This window comes from Puma concolor, chromosome E2, assembly GCF_028749965.1.
Source record: "Puma concolor isolate L17-30 chromosome E2, mPumCon1.1.hap2, whole genome shotgun sequence".
In the NCBI taxonomy this organism is placed as follows: Eukaryota; Metazoa; Chordata; class Mammalia; order Carnivora; family Felidae; genus Puma; species Puma concolor.
Genome location: NC_141681.1, coordinates 47,564,010 through 47,584,218, shown reverse-complemented (window position 1 = coordinate 47,584,218; position 20,209 = coordinate 47,564,010). Strand labels below are relative to the sequence as shown.

The following is a 20,209-nucleotide window of genomic DNA, read 5'->3' as shown; positions in this document are numbered from 1 at the left end:
AGCAGAGGCAGCAGAGGAGGAGGCGGCGAGGCCGCGCTGCTCTGGTGGGGGAGTGTCCCCGAGGACACGGAAACTCTGGAGGCGGTGAGGAGGAGGGGGGAGGCTGCGCAGAGAAGAGGGGGCAGAGGAGTGGGGGAGGAGAGGCACAGCAGCGAGGGGGAGGCAGAGGCTGCATACCAGGCTGTATCCTGTGGAGATAAGCAGAGCCCTGAAGTCATCGGAGTCCATGCTGCCTGTCTGCTTCTGCTCGAGGACGCAGGGACAGCAGAGGAGGCCAGGCCCAGAGTAGGCAAGAGGGGCCGCCCCATGTGCACAGCAGGGAAACAGGACAGTGGTGGGAGCCGGGGAGACAGAGGTGGCCCCGAGAGACCAGGTAAGGGGGAAGGTGTCCAGAGAGACACAGGGCAGGGAGGAGGCAAGAGAGCCGGTGAAATGGCACACACATGGCAAGGGGTGGAGTGGCGAGAGGGAGGGGGGAGACAGAGAGAAGGAGAGAGAGAGAGAAGAGCAGTTAATGCCACAGTCCGCTGGGGCCCAGGGGGGCGCGTACCTGCCGGTCATTTTCCACGTCGTAGCCCAGGCTGATGAGGCAGGCCTTGAACTCCTCCGGCCCCAGCGCCCCGCCGTGGTCCTGCCGGGCGTCCGAAGGCGGGTGTGTGCGAGGGGCGGTGTGGAGACCAGGCCGGCACGGAGACGTGGGGAGAGGGGCCAGGGTCACATGCAGAGGGCGGGGGGAGGGGAACACATCGGGGGGGGAAACACAGAGTTAGAGGTGACATGGACAAGGTGATGGCCAGGGACGGTGGAGCGGGGGGAGGGCGGTCAGAGGCCTCTGCCCAAGGCCTCGGCCAGAGCAGGGGTGGGAGCTGAGTGGTACAGAACTGAGCACTGAGTCCTGGGGCTCCTGGGCGGGGGGAACAGGGCGCTCTCCTGGCCTCTGGGATTTGGGGTGGGAGAAAAAGATTACACTCCATCCTGCTTGGGACACCAGGTCCCCGCCAGACAGTGCAGAGCTGAGCGTGCACCTCGTGATGCGCGGGCCCAGCAGGGCAGGTGGGGAATGCAGCCAACTCAGGCGCTCAGGGCCTTCCTAGCGGGCCTGCCAGACCAGACCTGAATTTTCAGAATGCTCTGTGTGTGCGGGGGCCAGGTGCACGGTCAGGTCTCAGATCTCGGGTGTGCCAGGACCGAGTCCATCCCAGGGTCTCATGGGCAGGTTGGCGAGGACGCACGGCCCCGGGGCCAGGACTTGGGACCCCCCCCCTTCCTCATCCTGAGGAACCCTACCTAGGCTGTGGGTCAAGGTGACGCACCCCTGCACCCCCTCTGCCGGCCAGGGCCCTGCCAGCCCGCTGAGTGGTGACTGGTACTCAGCACTGTGAGGTGAACGGACAGATGCAGAGACGGTGGGGGCAGGATGGGACGACGACAGCAGGGAGGGAAGACGCCAGGGGCAGAGGAAACCGCTCACCTTGTCGAAGTGGTTGAAGGACGCCCGGAACTCCTGCATCTGCTCCTGGCTGATGCCCTTGGCATCGCGGGTGAGGATCTGGTTCTCCACCTCGTTGATGGTGCGGGCGATGGTGGTGAGCAGCTGCTCCCAGCCCACGCGGATGTGCTGGGGGTGGGGCGAGGGGATGACCACGGCTCAGGCCGGGGCGGCCTCCAAGTCTACCGCAGCCGCGGCCGCCAGGGGCTTGGAACCCGGCCCTCCTCACACAGGGCGTGCGGCCCGGAGGTGGGCTGGCCCTGGCTCTCCCAAACGCCCCCAGCCCCAGGCTCTCCGGCGCACCGCGTGTGCACATGGGGATACCGGCCCGGCACCGCCCCGTGCCCCTGCCAAGCGCTCGGGTCCTCCTGTGACGGAAGCAGTGAGGGCCAGGGCCCAGCACCTGTGCGGCATCCACATGGAAGCCGCAGAGGTATGGTGGGCGGCGTTTAACCAGCTTTCTGGGGAAACACTGGGTTTCTCTGATCTGTGCATTTTAATGGTAAAGTGTCACTGTGGACAAGCTCAGGCTACCAAGAGGCTGACGCTTCAACCTGGGCACGGCAAGCGGGTGCACGCGCCGACTGGATAGAACAAAACTGCTGAGCTCACAGTGGGGCAGGTGCTCCCCTCCCGGCTCTTCCAGGGGGCGTCCTGAGGCCGTGTTGTCACGGTGACGGAAGAATTGTGGGAAACTGATTTTTTAAAAATGTGTACACACTTGATCTAGTGTTTTCGGTCAGAGAAAAAGGAGAGAGAAAAAGTGGCAGACGTCTTTTCTACTGAGCAAAACCGTCTGGAATAAAGGCCTGGGCCGCGCGGCCGGCGGGCCTACCTCCATGGTGTAGTTGGTGTGCTTGTTGTCGAAGATGAGCGCCTCCTGGATGAGCTGGTGCTGTTGCTCGAGCAGGTCCAGATTCGGCTTGTAGTCCACGATGCTGCGCTCGTAGCGCTTCAGGTGGTTCAGCTGGTCCTCCAGGGTCCCGTTCATCTCGATGGAGATGCGCCCGATCTCCTGCATGGGATGGGGTGCTGCTGAGTCGGGGAGGCTACCGGACGCTCGGCCACGACCGGCCACGGGGGCGGTTTCTGGACCAAGGCTCGCCATGCCCAACCTCCGCACTCCCTCGACTCCCTGTGAGGCCCAAAGATGGCAACTGTTCACAGTGAGAGGCAGGGGCAGGATCTGGACCCAGGCCTGGCCGGCTTCAGAATCTGTGCTTCTGAGCACGAGTACCTGAAGCGTGAGTTCCCACGGTGGCCACGCAGCCCCCTCCCAGCATGGTGCCTGGCGTGCGGTGAGCACTCGGAAGGCACACCAGGCACACCCAGAGCTGCCGTCAGCATCATTACAGGCTCCCTGGGCCGGGACCCAAGGGTCACTGGTGAGCCCGCCATAGAGGTCTGTGCTCGGACCGCCCAGCCCGAGACACCAGTGCTCGTAACGGGGCCACCACGGAGCAGTGCCCTAAGCATCTGCTGAGGCAGTGCCAGGGCTGTTTCCACCCCCTTTCGGAGATGAGAACACCAAGGAAAAGTTACATTGTACCTGACCTCCTGGTCAGCGGGCAGGGCAGGGCCGAGGCTCAAACCCTCCTCCACCTGCCTCCTCCACCAAGATTCCCTCTGGCTGGTGCTGCCACTTCCAGCAACGAAATCACTGACTCTCCCAATCCTGAGGCTGCTGTCGCTCCCGGAGCGGGAGCCCCGGCAGACCCACCAGGGAGCCCCGGGGACCTGCTGCGAGGGGCGCCGGCTCCTCACCTCCATCTTGGTCTGGATCCAGGGCCCCACGACGTTGGCCTGGCTGGCGAACTGGCGGCGGAGGTGCTCGTTGGACTGCTGCTTGCTCTGCTCCTCTAGGAGGGCGTGGTCCCGCTTGGGCACCAGCTGTTGCACCTGGGGGAGGGTGGGGGGTGTGAGCACCAGCAGTCGGCAGGGGGCGGGGGCGGGGCCCTCACCCGGCCAGCCCTGCCCTGGTCCCACCAGCGAGCCTGCCCACCTTCTCCCACTTGGAGTTGATGATCTGCGGGGTGACGGTGGTATAGGGGTTACTGCCCGACAGTTTGATGTGGTTGCTCTCGGCGATCCTCTGGGCCTCCTTGTGGATGGCCAGGATGGCCTCCCGCTCCCTGTCGGCATCTGGCAGTGTCGACTTGAACTGGTCGTGGGCGGAGATCAGGCCCTGGAAGGAGAAGGAGGAGTGAGGGGCAGCCCGGGCCCTTGGAAGTCCCACAAGAAGCGCGGGTGGGAGCGGACCTCGATCTCCTCGATGGTGTGGACGATGAACATGTCCTGCAGGTCCTCCATGGCGCTCTCCATCCAGTTGTTGAAGGGGGCTGCCCGCTTGGCATACTCCAGATGCAGCTGGTCAATGGTCTCCAGCTGCTTCTCTGTTTTCTGGTATACGGGGCAGGGAAGGGACAGAGGTGAGCGGGTGGATGGTGGTCGAGGGCCCCAAAGGGTCAGAGAATATTCCCTCAGGGAGCATCAGGGGAAGCTCAAGAGTCCAGGCATCGCCCACACCCTCCCCCAGTCCTGAGAGTCTCGGGGCACAGGGCTCCACGGGGGACGTCGCCCCTCCTCACCTCCAGGGCTTCCCTGCGGCTGTGGGTCAGAGAGCCAAGGGCGTCCCACTGGTCGCAGATCTTCTGGCACCGGGTGTTGACATTGTGGGAGTCATAGTAGTCCAACTCACTGCGGGGGTGGGGGTGGGGGGGGACAGCATGGGCAGTGACACCCAGCAGGGGGCAGTCAAGGCTGTGCTGGGTCCTGCCCTCCCCCTGGCGCCGGGGGACACGAACATTTAAGGTGATCAGTCTTCAATGACCCCGCTAGCCCATGACCCTCCCCAGGTAGGAGGAATGTAGGAGGGGGTAACAGAGGGGCAGCAGGGGTGGGGGTGGAGGGCTCACCACACACTAATGCAGAGGCCCCCAACGAAGCTTGTATCTAATTGCTTTGTTTGCTTAAAAAAGTCTAGCAGAGCACGCTGTTTAAAGGATGGGTGCCAAATTCCCTCGGTTTGAATCCCGGCTCTTTGATTTTCTACTTGTGTGACCCCGAATGCGTGAATTCCCTATTCTGGATACCTCAGTTTTCCCATCTGTGAAACAGGCGTGGGGATACCATGGAGATCCAGTTATCTAGCGCACATGAAGTGCTGAGAACAGTCCCTGGTACCCAGTAGGTAAATGTAGCAACAGCGATGTTAAAGGGGTTTATTCATTAAAAAAAATCTTTTTGGTTATTTATTTTGAGAGAGAGAGAAAGACCTGGGGAGGGACAGAGAGAGAGAAATCCCAAGCAGGCTCTGTACTGTCGGTGCTGCTGAAATCCTAAGCTGAAACCAAGAGTCAGATGCTTAACCAACTGAACCACCCAGGCTCCCCTAAAGCGGTTTATTTTATTTTAATGGGCACTAAGAAAAAATGGATAATGAGCCTGCAATGTCATTCTAAGCAACTAGCAACATACCTAAGAAAAACGTGGACTGTCACAATAGTCCTTGGCCCCTCAGCCACCAGCATGGCCTTCTGCCCCTCCCATCAGTCTCTGGGCTCCAGAACCGGATCCTCTTAGTGGGAGGTTCCCAGGGAGTCGGGGTACAGGCAAAACCTTGGGGGCTTGATGAGGGGTGGGCAGCAGGGAACGACTTTGGGAGGAACAGGACATGGGATGGGGCTGGGGACCATCTGGTGACTCTGACAGGCAGATGGGACACAGGGGCCAGAAGGGGCTAGGAGGGGCAACAAGGCTGTGCTCCACAGAGGGGTAGGCAGCCTGAGCTCTGGTCCTGTCTCAACTACTCCCCAGCAGTGTGACCTTGGGCAAGTCTCTTGGCCTCTCTGTGCCTCAGTTCCCCTTCCATAACATGGGGCTGCTGAGGGATTACACGAGCTGGTGCGTGTAGAGCACCGAGTGCTCTGAGTTTTTGTTGCTGTTAACCAACGCTCAGCCAGGCTGTCTGTCCAGGCTCACCCTGGCCAGCACTTGGCTCTCTGACTCATCTTTGGGGGGGAACAGACAGCACCCCAAACAGTCCAGGGCCACCACGGTCCAGAAAAGCTGTCTCAGTGACCACCTGCTCCCCGGCTCTGGGTAACAGGTCCCACACAGCGTTCTCTGTGCCCACGGACTTACTCCAAGACTGTTTCCCACCAGCTTCTAGGAGCTCGCCTGTCAGTGGTGGAACACGCCCACCTCCCGTGACCCCTATGAGCATCTCACATGTGACCTCACTCTCCTCGACCTGGGTGTGCCAGGGACAGAGGCTCAACCCTAGAAGAGGCTGCAAGACCCCTAGAGGTGCCCCTAATAGTGACCAGTAGAGACTGTGTCTTCCCAGTACGGTGAAGGCCTCACGAGTGAGCAAATGGGGAACCCTCAAAGCAACTGGGCAGTGCTGAGGGCGCGAGTCAGGGAGGAAACAGGCCCTGCCTGGCGAGGGGCTCCACCAGGCACCACTGCTGGCCTCATAGGAGCAAGCAGAACCTTAGTGATGACCGGCAGGGTGGGGGTGTCTGCGGAAAGGGCAGCTCCAGCCAAGCATCCTATTTTTGAGCAGACGGCTATTTTGGGAGCCTTGCCGCCCCTCCAGGGCCTGCAGATTTTCCATGAAGTAATGGCCTCGGCCTCCCGCTCCCTGGGCCGTCCCTGCCGTTGGCCGCTGTGCTGGTGGAATAAGGCTCCATTCACCGGCTCTGGAGGTTCAGTGTACTAATTGTGTGCACAAGTTTATCTGACTGGGGCGGGGAACGGAGGGCAAAGAACCCCGCTGCCTGGAAGCTCGCACAATAAGCGTATTCTGAGCGAGAGAGGAAAGGGGCCGGGCAGAACAATGGGCTCTCTGTGCAGACCAGTCCCCTTAGGGCGGAGCGGGTGGCAACAGCAGGGGCTAGGCTGCCCACCACATCAGGGGGCGGGGGTGGGGGTGGGGGTCCTGGTTGGTGTGGCAGGCAAAAGGTAGAGTCTCAGGGACTACTACAGCCTAAGCAATCAGGAAAGGGCTCAGAGACCTTCTGCCTGAGAATACAGGTCCCACTATCCTCCTCTGGGGTTAAGACAAGGTGGGCATCATCCCTTAAGCCCTTCCCTGACATCTGAAACGAGACGGTGGGGGTGGAGAGGGCTGGACCTCGGGACGTTGCCCCCACAGTGGGGCAGGGACACGACGGGCCACACATACTTGAGCTCTTGGGCAATTGCTGCGATCTGCTCCACGCGGTCCTGGTGTGCGGCCAGGTCGCTCTCGAAGGCCTCGTGCTTTCGGATGAGGGCTTTGATGTCTGACAGGGTGGCCGTCTCGTAGTCCCGATGCTTCAGCATGGCCTCCTTTCCTGGGGTGGGGCAGACGGCAGGAGGTGTTCGGACAACAGGGCAGTGGGAGTCCAGAGGGTCGTCTGACCACAGGGAAGGAAACGGGGTACGGACCTTACATCCTGCCTCACTGGGGATGGTGCTGTGAAGGCTAGAAACTTCCAGAACCTTTTTCCTTGCCTTTTCAAGGGATCTCTAAGCCCAAGTATATCCTGGACGGAGCTAGGAGACACTGTGGGGCCAGTGGGTCTGAGACAGATATCCCAATCCAACCTGCGTGCTCCGAACTTAGGGCCCTTTATTGGTGGACCAGAACTGGACAGTTCTCCCACGGTTGCCAAGGTGGACCCATCTGTGGAGGGCTGACATCTGGAGAGGCGGCAGGGGGTGCAGCCCAGGCCTCAGCAGAGCAACGGGAGGGCAAGTGTGAGAGTGTCAGAGTTCTCCAGGGGCCCCACTCCCTCGGGGTGGGGTCCTATCACACACCTACGTGTCCTACGCCATCCCCACGGGCCTTCTGTGTGCAGTGAGGTGGGGCCCATTGTCAGGCCCTTTGAAGGAAGAGAGGAACACTGTTATTAGTCCTGGAGCCTGGCTAATTACATACCCCAGGACAGAAGCTCAAGTAAGTAAGCCCTGCAAGCGCGGTGCGGTGCGGTATCGCAGACGTGGGGGGAGCAGAATGCCAGCCTGGGAAGGTGACTGGGACCCCCGGCTCCTCAAGGTGTTCTGCTTCAGGCAAGCCACCTCAGGGTACCCCTGGAGTGGCAGCTCAGAGACCCTGCTCCTCACTCAGCTTGGCACCAGAGCGGCAACGCAGAGCGGAGGGACGGCACGTGGCCTTTCCCCACCTGTCCCCTCATCTGTAAAATGGGGCCGACGGCGGTGTCCAGTCTCAGTGAGGTGACGTTTGGGAAGGGTGGGCGCCGAACCAGCACCATCGCATCTCCTCCACCCCGAGGACAGGGCCTGGCATTGGGGCAGGAGGCTTAGCCACAAAGGCAAGCTTGCAATTCCCTTCCCCAAACTGCTGTCTCCCAAGGGTGGGAACCACAAATAGTAGGTTACCGCTTCTCTGCCTCAGCAGAGTTTCTGCAACAGAGCTGGCAAGGGGTGCACGGGCGGGGCGGGGGGATCCGGGAGGAATGGCCCGGGGCCATGGATGCCTTGGATTCAGGCCAAGGGGAAGCCACAGTAGGGACCCAGGGGCTCATTTTTATCTTTTCCCCCAGAGAATCCAAAACCCTCTGCAAAGCATCCACCTGGACCCTTGCCCCGGCAGGCTGTGGCGGGTGGTGAGGGAGGCACAGAATGATGGTGGCTCAACCCGCTCTCTGGGCCCACCCCTCCGGGGAAAGAAGGCCACTACCGCTGGATCCCAGGAGTACAGAGGGGCCAGGAGGTCAGTCTGTCCTCCCGTGTTGCACAATCGAGTGGTTCAGGGGACAGAAGCTTCAGGTCTTGGGAACGAGAGTGGGCAAGCCCGCCTGGGGGCTCCAGGCTGACGCGAGGCGGAAGGCCAGATGCCAAAGCGCCTGCAGGGAGGCAGGGGTGCGACAGGGGCGTGTGGAGGCCGCTGAACCAGTTGGGCCCTGGCTAGGGGCTGAGCCAACTTCTCCTTTGAGTGAAGGCCAGTCCCAGTCGTTCCCAGGAAAGGAACTCTGGCGGGCCATCACACCCACACCCCTCGGCCTCAGGAAACCATCTTCCCAGAGCCTCCTGCGGCTCCAGGTGAGGGACTGAAGAGCTGATAACATGGGCCAAGGGAGGTCCATGGGGAAGCCACCTAGCGCTGGTGGGAAGACAATGGAGATGCAAGACATGGATAATGACAGGAGGAGAGAGCGGAGTCCAGCTGGGGAACACGGATGCTGTAAAACCCACTTGTGTGCGCAAGGGCCCCCTGACTAAAGAAATGCCAGGGTCGGCTGGCTCGTCAGTTCCCTGGGCAGGGACCTCGCCCACCTGGGAAGCTGCTGTGCTCAAGGAAGAGGCGAATGAATGAATAAATGAGGGGATGGACCAAATGACAACACCCCCCTCATCGTGGACGCCGCCTCTGCAAGGCAGGAGGCGCCTGCATCCCTGGCCCGAGCTGGCTCTTCGTCGCCTCCTCCGCATTCTTTCCCCAGCAGAGGCTGGATTAGGGTATTGCTCTGGATCTGGCCGCTGCTGCTGGAAAACGGAGGCCTGCACTGGTGTGAGGAGGGCATCAGTTGAACTGCAGCCAGGGACATGGGGGACGTAGGCCCAGGTCTACGGATCCCACAGAGTAGCATGCTCGAAGGCCGGCGGGGGCGGGGTGGGCTCCGAATGGGTGCTTCTAGCAAGATCTCAGCATCTGGCCAGTGCTGGGGCCGCCTGCCCCACAGCTGGGTAGATGGGGGCTGGAGGAGCCCCCAGAGGCTCAGTGAGGGCCTCGTGGGGGACGGTGGGGGTGGAAGGATGAAACCTCACACTGAGCAACACAAGAAGTGTGACATCAGCCAGGAAGAGCGGTGGTGGTAGGGCATAGTCGGGAGGGAGGCAGCCAGAGTGAGAGGGCATGAGTCCCGGCTCTTGGCTTTCCCAGGCACTGGCCATTTTCCAAAGGCTTTCAGACCTCTGGAATTCGGGATCTCAACCACGGTGCGGGTCCTGACCGAGGGCCGGGGATGTGATGGGATCCCACACCCAGAGCCGGGGAACAGGTGGCTGCGGGGGAGGAGGAGCTCCGGGGGGGGGGCACAGGTGGTCAGCAAGCTCCATCTGCAGCTCAGGCAACAGAACTAAGAGGCGGCTCCCTGGCCTTGCCCTTAAGGACCAAGCTCAGGCACACAGGCCCAACCAGCACGCGCTCTTCAGTGTGAAGTCCACAGTCACAAGGGAGAGCCCACTCCCTTGCCCCGGCACGGCCACCATCCTCGGGGAGGACACGGCAGAGTGGACAGGGATAGGGTCACTTCTCGATGGAGTCGCATAAAGTTCGGCCGCATTCCTAGATGACAGCCTCCAATCATCCAGGAAGGGGCCCACCTGGAAGTAATCTCTGAGGCCAGAGCAGGGTGGGCGGCAAGGAGGACCTGGCTCCAAAGTGTTGCTTGCTGCCTGGGGCCGGGTGAACCCAGAAATGGCATTTCTGACAGGCTCATCCCCAAGCAGCAGGAAAAGGGGGTCTGACAAACAGACCCAACAACACAGGAGGCGCTGTGGGTGCACACGCGTGCATGTGCCCGAGGGAGCTGGGGGACCGTACCATCGGTCCAGGCCTCATGGATGGAGGCCTTCTGCCGGAACTTCTCTGCCAGGTGGTCGAGCCGCTCCAGCCTGCGGATCTCATTCAGCAGCCACTCCTCGTAGCCTTTCTCTGCCTGCTCCAGGTGCTGCCAGCCATTATTGATATCCTATGAGGACACGAGAGGACAGGGCTCACAAAGGGGCCAGGGATGCTGAGGTGAAGGCGGGCAGCAGCAAGGGGCTGGGGTCACCTCTATCCCCTGCTTTGCTGTATCCAGATGTCTAGACGGGCCCCGGCACACGGCAGGTGCGATCCAGTTTTTGCATTAAATGAATAAGTGACAATGAATGAATGCCATGGATGGCGCTACGAGAGCCTGGTGACTGTCCGCTGAATACCATCCCTCTCCTGAAAAGGGGCCTTGAGCACATGGTGGTCTGGAATCATGGCCAACTGGGGGTCCAAAGTGAAATAATGCCACACAAAATAAGGTGTGGGTTTGGGGGTGGGTTTAAAATTCTAAGGAGTGATGGGGGAGGTGGACCGCGGTGAAGGGTCAAGCGGGCCCCCTACCACACCCCTGCACCCCATAGGCTGTGCCTGTTAGTTAAGAAAGCCAGCGCTGGCCCTGCGATAAGCCTGGGGTGGTATAGAGCCGCCCCTCTGCAGTTCTGCAGGCCACAGGCTGGCCTGGGAGTTGGGCTATGCCTCCCGGGCCCCGGTCTCCCCCCCCCCCCCCCCCCCCCGGCGCTCACCGAGACCATCCTGCCCTCGGAGGGCATGAAGGCAGGCCGGTTGCTGAGGCGCAGCTTGGTCTGCAGTGTGTTGAAGTTGATCTCCAGCTGGCACTTCTCCTGCACCTTGGGCGGCTTGTGGACGCGCCGGTAGTCCCGGAAGTCCTCCAGCTTCTGCTGCATCTCCTGCATGGTCTTCTGCGGCACGCGGTCCTCCAGCCAGGGGATGGTGCGTCGGATCCACTCCAGGAGCTGTGGGCCCGCGACAAGCCTCAGGGTGCCGGGAAGGGCCTCGCCCCGCGCACGGGTGCAAGGGATATGGGTCTTCAGGGGTCCCGTCTCGGGGATCACCCCCGCTCCCCAGCCTGGCTTCCCCATGATCCCCACTGGGATCCTACGGCCGGGAAGTACGGGGATGCACGCCCCCTGTGAGCCGCCGTGCTGTTCTCTGCTTACTTCCTGTTCATGCCGTTGTTCCCGGTCTTCCTTCTTCTCGGATCTAAGGGGGCCTCAACTCCAGCATCCCTCCCATCACCTCCCACCACATGACCTCACTAGCGCCATTTCAGTGAGCTCAGCATCGTCTGAGAGAGACGTCTCACTGCCTCGTTCGTGGGCCGTAAGCGCATCAAGGGAAGAGCCCACCGCATGCCAGGCTTCCTCTAAGGAGGCCAAGGCAGCATGCACGGCCTTTCAATTTGAAAGCAAAATTGAAAAAAAAAAAAGTGACGTGTGTTTTGATGAGCCGCTTGTATCTGTCATATAGAGTGAGGCCCGGGTATAAACAAGCAAACAAACCGGGCATTCTAGAAGAGTAAAACCAGCTATTGTCTACCGTAGATACACTTAAAAGAAGTGGTTCCCAAATGCCAAGTTCTGGCAAAAAGAAAAAAGCAAGGAAAAAGGTATCTATGTGTCTTTATATCTTGATGCAAGGAGCCAAATGCCCTTTCTTAGGAAGGGATGGGATCCCAAGATATAACCTTTTAACTTTTTCTTGGTGATAGAAAGGATGGTGGTAACAAATGGTAGCTTTTTCTTTTTTCTTTTTTTTTTTTTTAAGTAATCTGTATACCCAACGTGGAGCTCGAATCACAACCCCAAGATCAAGAGTTGCACACTCCACCAAGTGAGCCAATCAGGCACCTTGGTTAGCCTTTTCTTTTAAAAATATCCTTAACTTGGCAAAACAAAAAGCTGGTCACTATAGTTTGGCTGTCAAATACTTTTCCAAATATTCCTGATCCATGCAACTTCAAAGTCTGGGAACCACTAGTCTGGAAGAGCAGTCAAACCATGGCTCTCGGGGAGCTTCAATGCTTTTGTTTTTTTAATATGGAAATTTTCAACACACAGGAGGGAATCCAGAAGACAATTACTAAACACCCACATTCCCAGCTGACTTTCTGGGTTCAGGCTCTGGAGTGGGACTGCCTGGGTTCAAACCCCGGCTCTCTACTGCACCAGCCGCATGCCTGGTGCTTGAGTCTCTCTGGGTCTGTTTCTCCGCTTGGAGAAGGGGGTAACAGGAGTTCCCTCCTCCCAGGGCGGTTGTGGAGAGCACAGGGCCCGCCACGACAAGGCCCAGTCCTGTCACCGTGTCTGGTGGGGGTGTTCAAGAACTCTCCTTGAGTACCTCTGTAAGAACCCAAGCTCAAGACGGAGGGAGCCAGGGAGCAAGGTGACACGCCAGCCTGACCCTTAAGGCCTTGTGAAACTAGCCTGGAAGGTCACATACCAGCTTCATCTAGAAAGTGTCACTGCCATACCTGCTCGCCCCTCAGCAAGCTTCACATGACCTGCGGCCAAGGGTAACGAGAGGTGACCCAATCCTCCTGCTCTAGTGGGGCCACCAGGGGCGGGATGAGTGGCACTTACGTCGCTGGCCAGCCTCTCATAATCTTCCATGAGGTGCTCATTCTCCTGGTTCACGGCCAGCACCTTGCAGATCCGGTTGGCAGCAGTCTCCGCCTGGGGCAGAGGAAGACCACAGTCAGGGCCGCCTGAGGGCTGGTGACCCTCCCTCCTGAAGGGCTCATCCCCTGGAAGCTGGCTCATCCACAGCCCACACAGCACTCCCCAAGGAAGGAAGGAGAGAAGCACAGCTCCAGCAAGACAGTACCCTGAGCAGCCATGTCCTGAAAGGCTCCGCCGGAGTCCCCATACCCTACTGCTAAGGCACCACCCCCTCCCCGGATAGCTGGGCCCCTCAGCCTGGACCCCGGAGGTGCTGAGGGCCGGAAAGCCCTCCCACTATGGGGAAGTGGATAAACAGGTCCTCAGGGAGGAAGGCTGGGTAAGGCTTGTGTGTCGGAGGGGACCTTAGCTAGGCCTGGCCCTGGAGTCTCGCCCTGGGTGGGAAGGTCCATGGCAGAAAGGCCAAGCACTGGATAGCTGCATGGTGCCCTCCAGAGAAGTCCGTGGTCAGTGCACAGGCAAAGCACACGTGTGCCTTTCCTAATTCCCCCCTCGGAGGTGGGTGTTGATGGCTCATTGGGCAGAAGTCACAATCCTGGGGGCAGAAGGGAGCCACGCTCCAGAGAGCAGGGAGTGGTGGAGACTGACCAGTCTCTGCTCAGAACTACAGGACAACGTCCTCCCTCATCCTGCTTTGGGCGGAGGGGGGAGGGAATGCAAGGAGCGGAGAAGAAGGAGAGCAAGGGGGGCGCCACACGGGGAGAGGAAAGACCAGGTACCTTTCAAGAAGCACAGAAAGGGTCCAAGAGGAGAAGTTGAAACGGCAACAGAACAGGAACAGAAATAGTGAGGAGGGTCTACAGAGTGGCGGGGAAGGAAAACAGAGAGGCTTGGGGATGGCTCCAGACCCGCGAGCGGCAGGCACCGACGCCCAGCCTCTCCCATCCACACACTGCTTCTGGGACCGGCGGGGAGGTGAGTGGGGACCAGCGGAGATTGGTGTGTGTGCACACGGGCACACACCGTGAGTCAGGCCGCAGGACACACAGCAGCAGCCCCAGGCAGTGCTCCTCAGAGATGAGGTGCACAGGGGCCTCGGCCAATAAACATCCAGCCCCGGTGAGTGCAGGAAGCAGAGCTAAGGTCACAGCTTGTGGGGGGAGTCCCAGAGGTCAGTCCCTGACCGCTGGCTCGGAGACACAACGGGCACCCCATGTTCAGACCCACCGTGCCGGGCAGACCCACGAAGGCAGGAGCTGCTAGTCAGCGGTGCTCTGCTTCACAGATGAATTCCCGGCACCCAGCTCAGGGCTTGGTATGTTTTAGGTACTCAGAGTTGATGAATGAGTGAGTGAACAAAGGAATAAGGAGTAAATGCTTAGTGACTAGAAATAAACTATCAGGAGGGAACAGTCATGCTTGGTGCCAGGCCTGGGGTTCACCTTGTATTTATAAAACAAAACAAATGCCAGAGAGCACTCTTTTAAGAGACAGGATGGAGTCCCCGAGGACAAGAAGCAATAATAAAAGCATCACAAGGCTGTCTTGAGACGTAAACACAGGCCGGAGGAAGCCAGACTCGGTGCTGGAGAAGCCTGGAGGTGGCACGTCCCTTGGTGAATGGGCAGCTCCCAACAGCTTCTCGCATAAGAGGGGCCCAGCTGCCTCAAAAACGCCCGATGCTCTGGCCTGAGCTTTCCTGCCAGTATCCACTCCCACAAATCCCTCAAGGCTGCCCAGCCCCAACCACAGCGGAGCTCGGCTCTGAGCACAGGAGGGCGGTCCGGGCAGAAGGGGGGGGGATGCGGTGGGCCGGGGCTGGCTCGGGCCTGCAGAGCGGCGAGTCCAGTGGCCAACGTGCCGTCAGTCAGGGTCTGAGTCCTGGAATCTTCCGTGGCTGCCCGCCCCCACCCCCCTCCTCTGCCCTCCAGCAGAACACGCCAAACAGGAGCTGCAGTCACACGCTGGGTAGGTGGTGAGAGGCTATGAGAAGCTGTTTCTGGCCACGGGGCTGGAAGGACCACGGTGGGCACGGGCAGGCCCTGCAAGGCTGTTCCAGCCACCCGATGATTTACTGAGCACTTACGGGGCTCAGCGCGGTTTTAACTCACCCCGTTGCCTACATGCACTCGTTTCACCCTCCTACAGATGGGGAAACGGAGGAAGTGACCCATCCAAGGTCACACTGCCAAGAGGTGGCAGAGCAGGGTCCACAGGCAATAGCAGGTGCAGCCCCTGCCCTGTGACCTCTCTGAACTTCAGTCTCCTCCCCTTTTAAGTGAAGATACTGGCACCCACGCCCCGGGGGTGTGTGCAGGACCGTCCCAGAACCTGTAGGTGCAGAGTCCTTGGAGGACTGCCAGCACGTAGTAAGTGTTCAAGAAACAAGAGCTAATTTCTCCTCTTCCCCGCCCGTTTCTAATCGGTGACACAAAATCACGTCATTGGGAGGATACTACTGCCCAAGACCAGAGACCAGGAGGCAAGGGGAGGGCACACAGGTGCACAGGCCTCCAAGCAGGCCTCTCTCCCATGGAAGCGGACAGCCACTGCTGGGAACAGACACTTCTGATGCTCCGCTCCTGTCAGCGGGGCCGCCAAGGACAGGGGCCTGGCAAACTGGGTGGGCAGGTACAGGCTGAGAGGAGAGTCTAACCTGCTCATGCCAAGCCTTTCCTGGGGCATTTGGGAGGGAAGGAGCCCCAGTGAGATGCCAGCGCGGTGGGCAAGCGTCTGGGTGTGGATCACGGAGAGGGCAGGGCAACCGAGTGCCCGCACTGCAGCTCTGCTGGGATTCGACCACCCAGAGCCGCTGGGATGCCACCACCCTCCTGGCAGTGGGGGGAACGTATTCACGGGGAGAATATCGGTGCCGTGTCTGCACTGGACTGCAGGCTCAATGGTGGAACCAGAGGCCCACAGTCACGAGAACCCGACCCAGGTCAGTCCCCATGCTGGGGCTCCAACCACAAGTGGGTGGTGGGGACATGCGGGGGAGAGTGAGGGCAAGTCTGCAGGCACAGCAGCGAGGGGTGCTCCCGCCCCAGCTCACCTTTTGAGCCCCCGAGAAAGCGTGGTAGAAGCAGGACACGTAAGTCATGATGGCTTTCTCATCTGGCCTCAGAGTGCCTACAATATCTGCGCAGAGAGAGAGAGAAAGAGAGAGAGAGAGGCAGGAGAGAGTGAAAGATGCAGGGAGGGCGGCCGGGGCCGGACCCTAGGCTCATGCGGGAGGAATAGCGCTTGCTCTGGACTGGAAGCCAAACCCCGGCTCCGGCTGTGTGGACACGGATCGCTGAGGTTTTGTAGAGGGAAAGAGGGAAGTCTGAACAGGTGGAGTCCTTTTCTAACCAGACCTGGGTTTGTGACACTAGCTACTGGCAAAGGAAGGGGCGTCTGGGTAGCTCAATCGGTTAAGCATCCGACTCTTGATTTCGGCTCAGGTCATGATCTTATGGTTCATGAGTTCGAGCCCCGCCTTGGGCTCTGCACACTGACAGTGCAGAGCCTGCTTGGGACTCTCCCTCTCCCTCTCTGCCGCTCCCCCATTTGCTTGTTCTCTTTCTCTCTAGTAAAGAAATGAATTTAAAAAAAAAAAGAAAAAAAGGAAGACTGGTTTAGGGCTAGAAGGGTCAAAAGCTAACTGATCTTTCTGGAAACATCAGTAAGATCACGTCTTACATTAACTACCTACTACCCCAGAACAGACCACCAAACGGTCTCCTAGGGCCCTTAGAATGGAACTCCGGATCTCAGACTATGGTGATTCTACACACCATGGCACTGTTATTATCTCCAACCTCATTTTTTCCCTCTCCACTCTTCCCTGAATAAGCCAAGCTCATTTCTGCCTCAGGGCCTTTGCACTTGCTCTACCCTCTGCTTGGAATGCTTTTCCTGCTGATCTTCATCCGGCAGCACCTGCTCATCACTCCAAGTGGCTGCCCACGTCACCCAGCAGAAGCCTCCTGTCAGGGCCCCCAGCTGAAGCAGCCCCACAGATATCTCTATCCCACCATCCTGCCCTACGTGCTCTACTGTGCTTATCACCATGTGAAATGACTTTTTATCTGTGGACATGTCTGTTGTTGGCCATGCCCACTGGAATGTAAGCTCCATGAGAGCAGGGATCCTGCCTGACTCAGTCACTACTGTATCCTCAGTGCCTGGAATAGCCTGGCACAGGTCAGGCACTCAAAAGATACCGTGAGCAAAGACTAAACGGGCAGTGATGCCTGGAGTCGGGGGGGGATGGCTTCCAGTCGGAGAGAGGCCACTGCCGTCTGCAAGAGAAATGAGGTGAGCGTGGGAGGCGAGAGGCAGCGGCGGCATTGGGCAGTGGCGGCGAGGTGGGCCTGCCTGGCCCTGCCCGGTACCTTCTGCGCTCCCGAAAAGGCATGGTAGAAGCTGGACACATAGGTCATTATGGCCTTCTCGTCGGGCCGGGCCGTGTTCACGATGTCTGTAAGTGAACGACAAGGGTTAAACTGCCCAAGTAGGGGCGGGCGTGGGGGGCGGGGGAGAGGTGGTCACTCACTGGGATCCAAAGTCTCCTAAGGCCACAGGCATCCCAGGAGAAGGACCCTCAGAATGGATTCAGTGACCCCCAGTGACTCCAGGAGACTTGTCCATACCCTCAGCCCTTCCATTCCCTGTGGTCTCTAGAAAGGCCAAGGCTGTGGGAACTGGATTAAAATGAGGCCACTTCCTCTCTTTGAGAATGGCCTCAAGGGGCTGCTGGACAGTCAACCCCCGGGGCCACCAGAGGCCAGAGACATGGGTCCTGGCTGGGGGTGGTGCACGGCTGGGAAACGGAGCAAAGCCGGAAAGGAAAAACAAACACTCCGCTTTGATGGACTCCAGACTCCACGCCGGGGGCAAGCAGGGAAGACAGCGGCCTTGGATGTCTGCAGGAGCCAGCCCCTCCCTGGCCACCTGGCTTGCCCATCCCACGAGAGGGGCAGGACTCCGACAGGGCCCCAGCAGGACACGCGGGTCCTGTTCTGAGACGTGGCCCCCACAACCAGTCATCTTCCAGCTCCTCCTTCCCCTGCTTCCCCATCCCTGAGCCTGACTGGTCTGCTCAGACTGCTCCCTCTCTGGCTCCCAGGGAGCACCACTGTCCCCGGTTCACCCAGATTCATCCAGCCCTTCTCACTGGCGCCGCCAGCTCCTTGAAGTTACCGCAACACATGCCCGCAGAACAGGGTGGTGACTGAACAAAAGGGATGTACTTACCCTCTGCATCCAACATCTTGGGGATGTCTAGATATTTCTCGGCCACTTCAAAGGCATTGTTCAGGTTGGTGACAGGGTCATCCTGGGAGGAGGGAGGTGAAGGAGGGAGGAAGGACTTTGTCAGGGGCAGGGTGCAGGAGCACAGAACGAGGCAGGCCTGGAAGGGAGGCATCCTGGAAAGGGGCAGGGCTAGAAAGGCTTCTTTAGGCACTTCTCGGCCCCCTGTGCTGCTATGGGGATTGGGGAGGAGGGCACCCACATACAGTCAATCCTCAAAGGAATGCATCTGGGAATCTTTGTGGGAAAAAGCGTGGACCTTTCCCCCAGAGAAAATGCAGGTGTGCTCTTTTCTCACAACTTCCAGCCCTCTGGCCCCCAGATTGAGACCTTTGTCCTGAAACCCAGAAAGTGTGGTCCAGACCTGAGAGAACACCGTGGGGGTGACAGGTTAGGGGTAAGCCGAGAGCTCCCATGGTCCAGCCTTCACACGGTCTCCCCACTGTTCCTAGGATTAAAGACCCTCGCTCATGTGCCTTAGTTGATGTTCAGCTAGAGCCCAATTCGATTCCTCAGAGGGGCTTGAACAGGTCAAGTGCAGGCTCGTGCTTCCCCCACTGGGAATGCCCTCCCCTTGGCTCTAGGCTGCCTCCTCCTCCAGAGGCCCTTCCTGGACCATGCCAGCTCACCATGGCCTCCTTCCTCTGCAGTACCTCTCTGGCCCTACCCACTTCCCACCCTCATTCAGCCTGAGCACATGTGCATGGCCTCATGGGGCTGGTTTGCTCTGGACACACTATCCCACCTTCTCCACTGGCTGGGAGCTCCTGGAGGGCAGGACCTTGGTCTTACGGGCTCACAAGCTTTGTAAAGGCAAATGAGAATGGAAACCTGCATGGGAAACACCTGCTGGTAGTGATGGCTTGGAATTCTTCAGCCTTTTTCTCCACTAGGCAGAGAGGAAATGCTTCTAGAGTCTAAAAGGTTAAGGAAGGGGACCCAGAAGGCACGGCCGGCCAGGCCCCAAAATAACCGTGGGCAGTCGCAATGCCCATAAGGGGAGAAGGGGATAGTCCCCAAGGGGAGCAAGGGAGGTAAGAATCAGCCACCAAGCCTGGGTGGCCCAGGCTGGCACAAGGCCCTCTTAGCCTGCCCATGTGAGCACAGAATCCTCCTTTGGATGCCAGCAATAGACGGGCGTGGAAGAGGTGACCCAGAGTCAGGGTCAGACTCTGTGGATCTCTGGGTCACTGAGGGATGTGCAAGAGGCAAACCTTTCTCAGCTTGTCATACTCGATCAGCTCGGGTCTGTGTCGGTGGATCAGTGCATTGAAGGCAAGGCCATCCTTCCAGCTGGGGATGGAAAGACAAAGGTTAAAAGGAGGGCCCTCTCCCCATGACGTAAGTGTTGATAGCCTGGGGCACCCATAGGAACAATTAATTCCCATTTACTGAGATAGTGCGTGCGCCGGGCACTGCAAGGAGACCGTCTGGCAGAGTGGCCGTGAGCATGACTGCTAGAGCCAGCTGGTCTGGGGTGAGATCCCACCTCTGGCACTTAACGTCAGTGTGACCTTGGGCAAGTCCCATAATCTCCTACTCCCTCAGTTTCCATGTCTGTAAGGCGGGGTAGTAAGAGTAGCTACACTTCGCTGGGTTGTTATGAGGACTGAATGAGTGAATACACGTAAACGCTTAGCCCGGCGCCTGACCCGTGGCTAGTACTTTATGAGTGAGTGCTGGCCTCCGGGATGGCCATGACCTGCTGAGCCCTGTACGTGCAAGACCCCGCCGAATGGGATGGGCCTACAGTGGAGGGCAACAGCCCACCGTGGGAGACCAGTGCGTGCGCCCTGACCCATGGGACAGAACCAGGGAAAGGGAAAGAGGGCCAAATGGGAGGATGGGACTCCATCCTGGGGCGAGATGAGGGAAGGCGGTGGGCTGGAGTGCTCTGGCCGGGCACTCACCTGATGTGGAAGTTCTGCACGTTGACATTCTTGTATGGGGCCGTCTTCCTCTGGCACCAGAGAAGCAGCCCTTCCTTGGCGGAGGTCTCTGCAGAACGCACAAGGACGGTGAGCGCGGGGTCAAAACCCCATCCCCACAACCCGGCCCCGTCGAACGAGACTTTCAGCCCAGGCACAGGAGTCAGACGGAAGAGCAGCAGGGCCAGCAGGAAGAGGCCCTCCTGTTCCAGACACCCGGCAGACCTCTGCTGATCCCAACCACTGGCCTGCACACCGAGCCCTGAGAAGTCACTTGCCCGGGGTCACCCCAGGAAGTGGTAGTGACAGG

The 20,209-nt window shown here is 59.3% G+C and overlaps 1 protein-coding gene across 7 annotated transcripts in view; it reads right to left on the bottom strand.

Moving 5' to 3' along the window:
- Positions 1–20,209, bottom strand: part of ACTN4 (actinin alpha 4) — a 70,776-nt gene that overhangs the window by 2,134 nt on the left and 48,433 nt on the right. The window contains exons 5-20 of one of the 7 annotated variants that reach the window (XM_086689689.1): positions 19,882–19,969; positions 19,186–19,264; positions 17,915–17,996; positions 15,729–15,814; positions 12,638–12,730; positions 10,781–11,011; positions 10,044–10,191; positions 6,678–6,828; positions 4,078–4,186; positions 3,749–3,889; positions 3,492–3,674; positions 3,254–3,388; positions 2,325–2,504; positions 1,472–1,618; positions 551–631; positions 178–243 (exon numbers count right to left, since the gene is read on the bottom strand). In XM_086689689.1, the coding sequence (XP_086545815.1) occupies positions 178–243; positions 551–631; positions 1,472–1,618; positions 2,325–2,504; positions 3,254–3,388; positions 3,492–3,674; positions 3,749–3,889; positions 4,078–4,186; positions 6,678–6,828; positions 10,044–10,191; positions 10,781–11,011; positions 12,638–12,730; positions 15,729–15,814; positions 17,915–17,996; positions 19,186–19,264; positions 19,882–19,969 (2,000 nt within the window). Of the gene's footprint in view, positions 1–177; positions 244–550; positions 632–1,471; positions 1,619–2,324; positions 2,505–3,253; positions 3,389–3,491; positions 3,675–3,748; positions 3,890–4,077; positions 4,187–6,677; positions 6,829–10,043; positions 10,192–10,780; positions 11,012–12,637; positions 12,731–13,455; positions 14,572–15,728; positions 15,815–17,052; positions 17,139–17,914; positions 17,997–19,185; positions 19,265–19,881; positions 19,970–20,209 lie in introns of those variants that run through there. The other 6 variants (XM_086689687.1, XM_086689685.1, XM_086689684.1 and 3 more) reach the window with 6 other exon arrangements.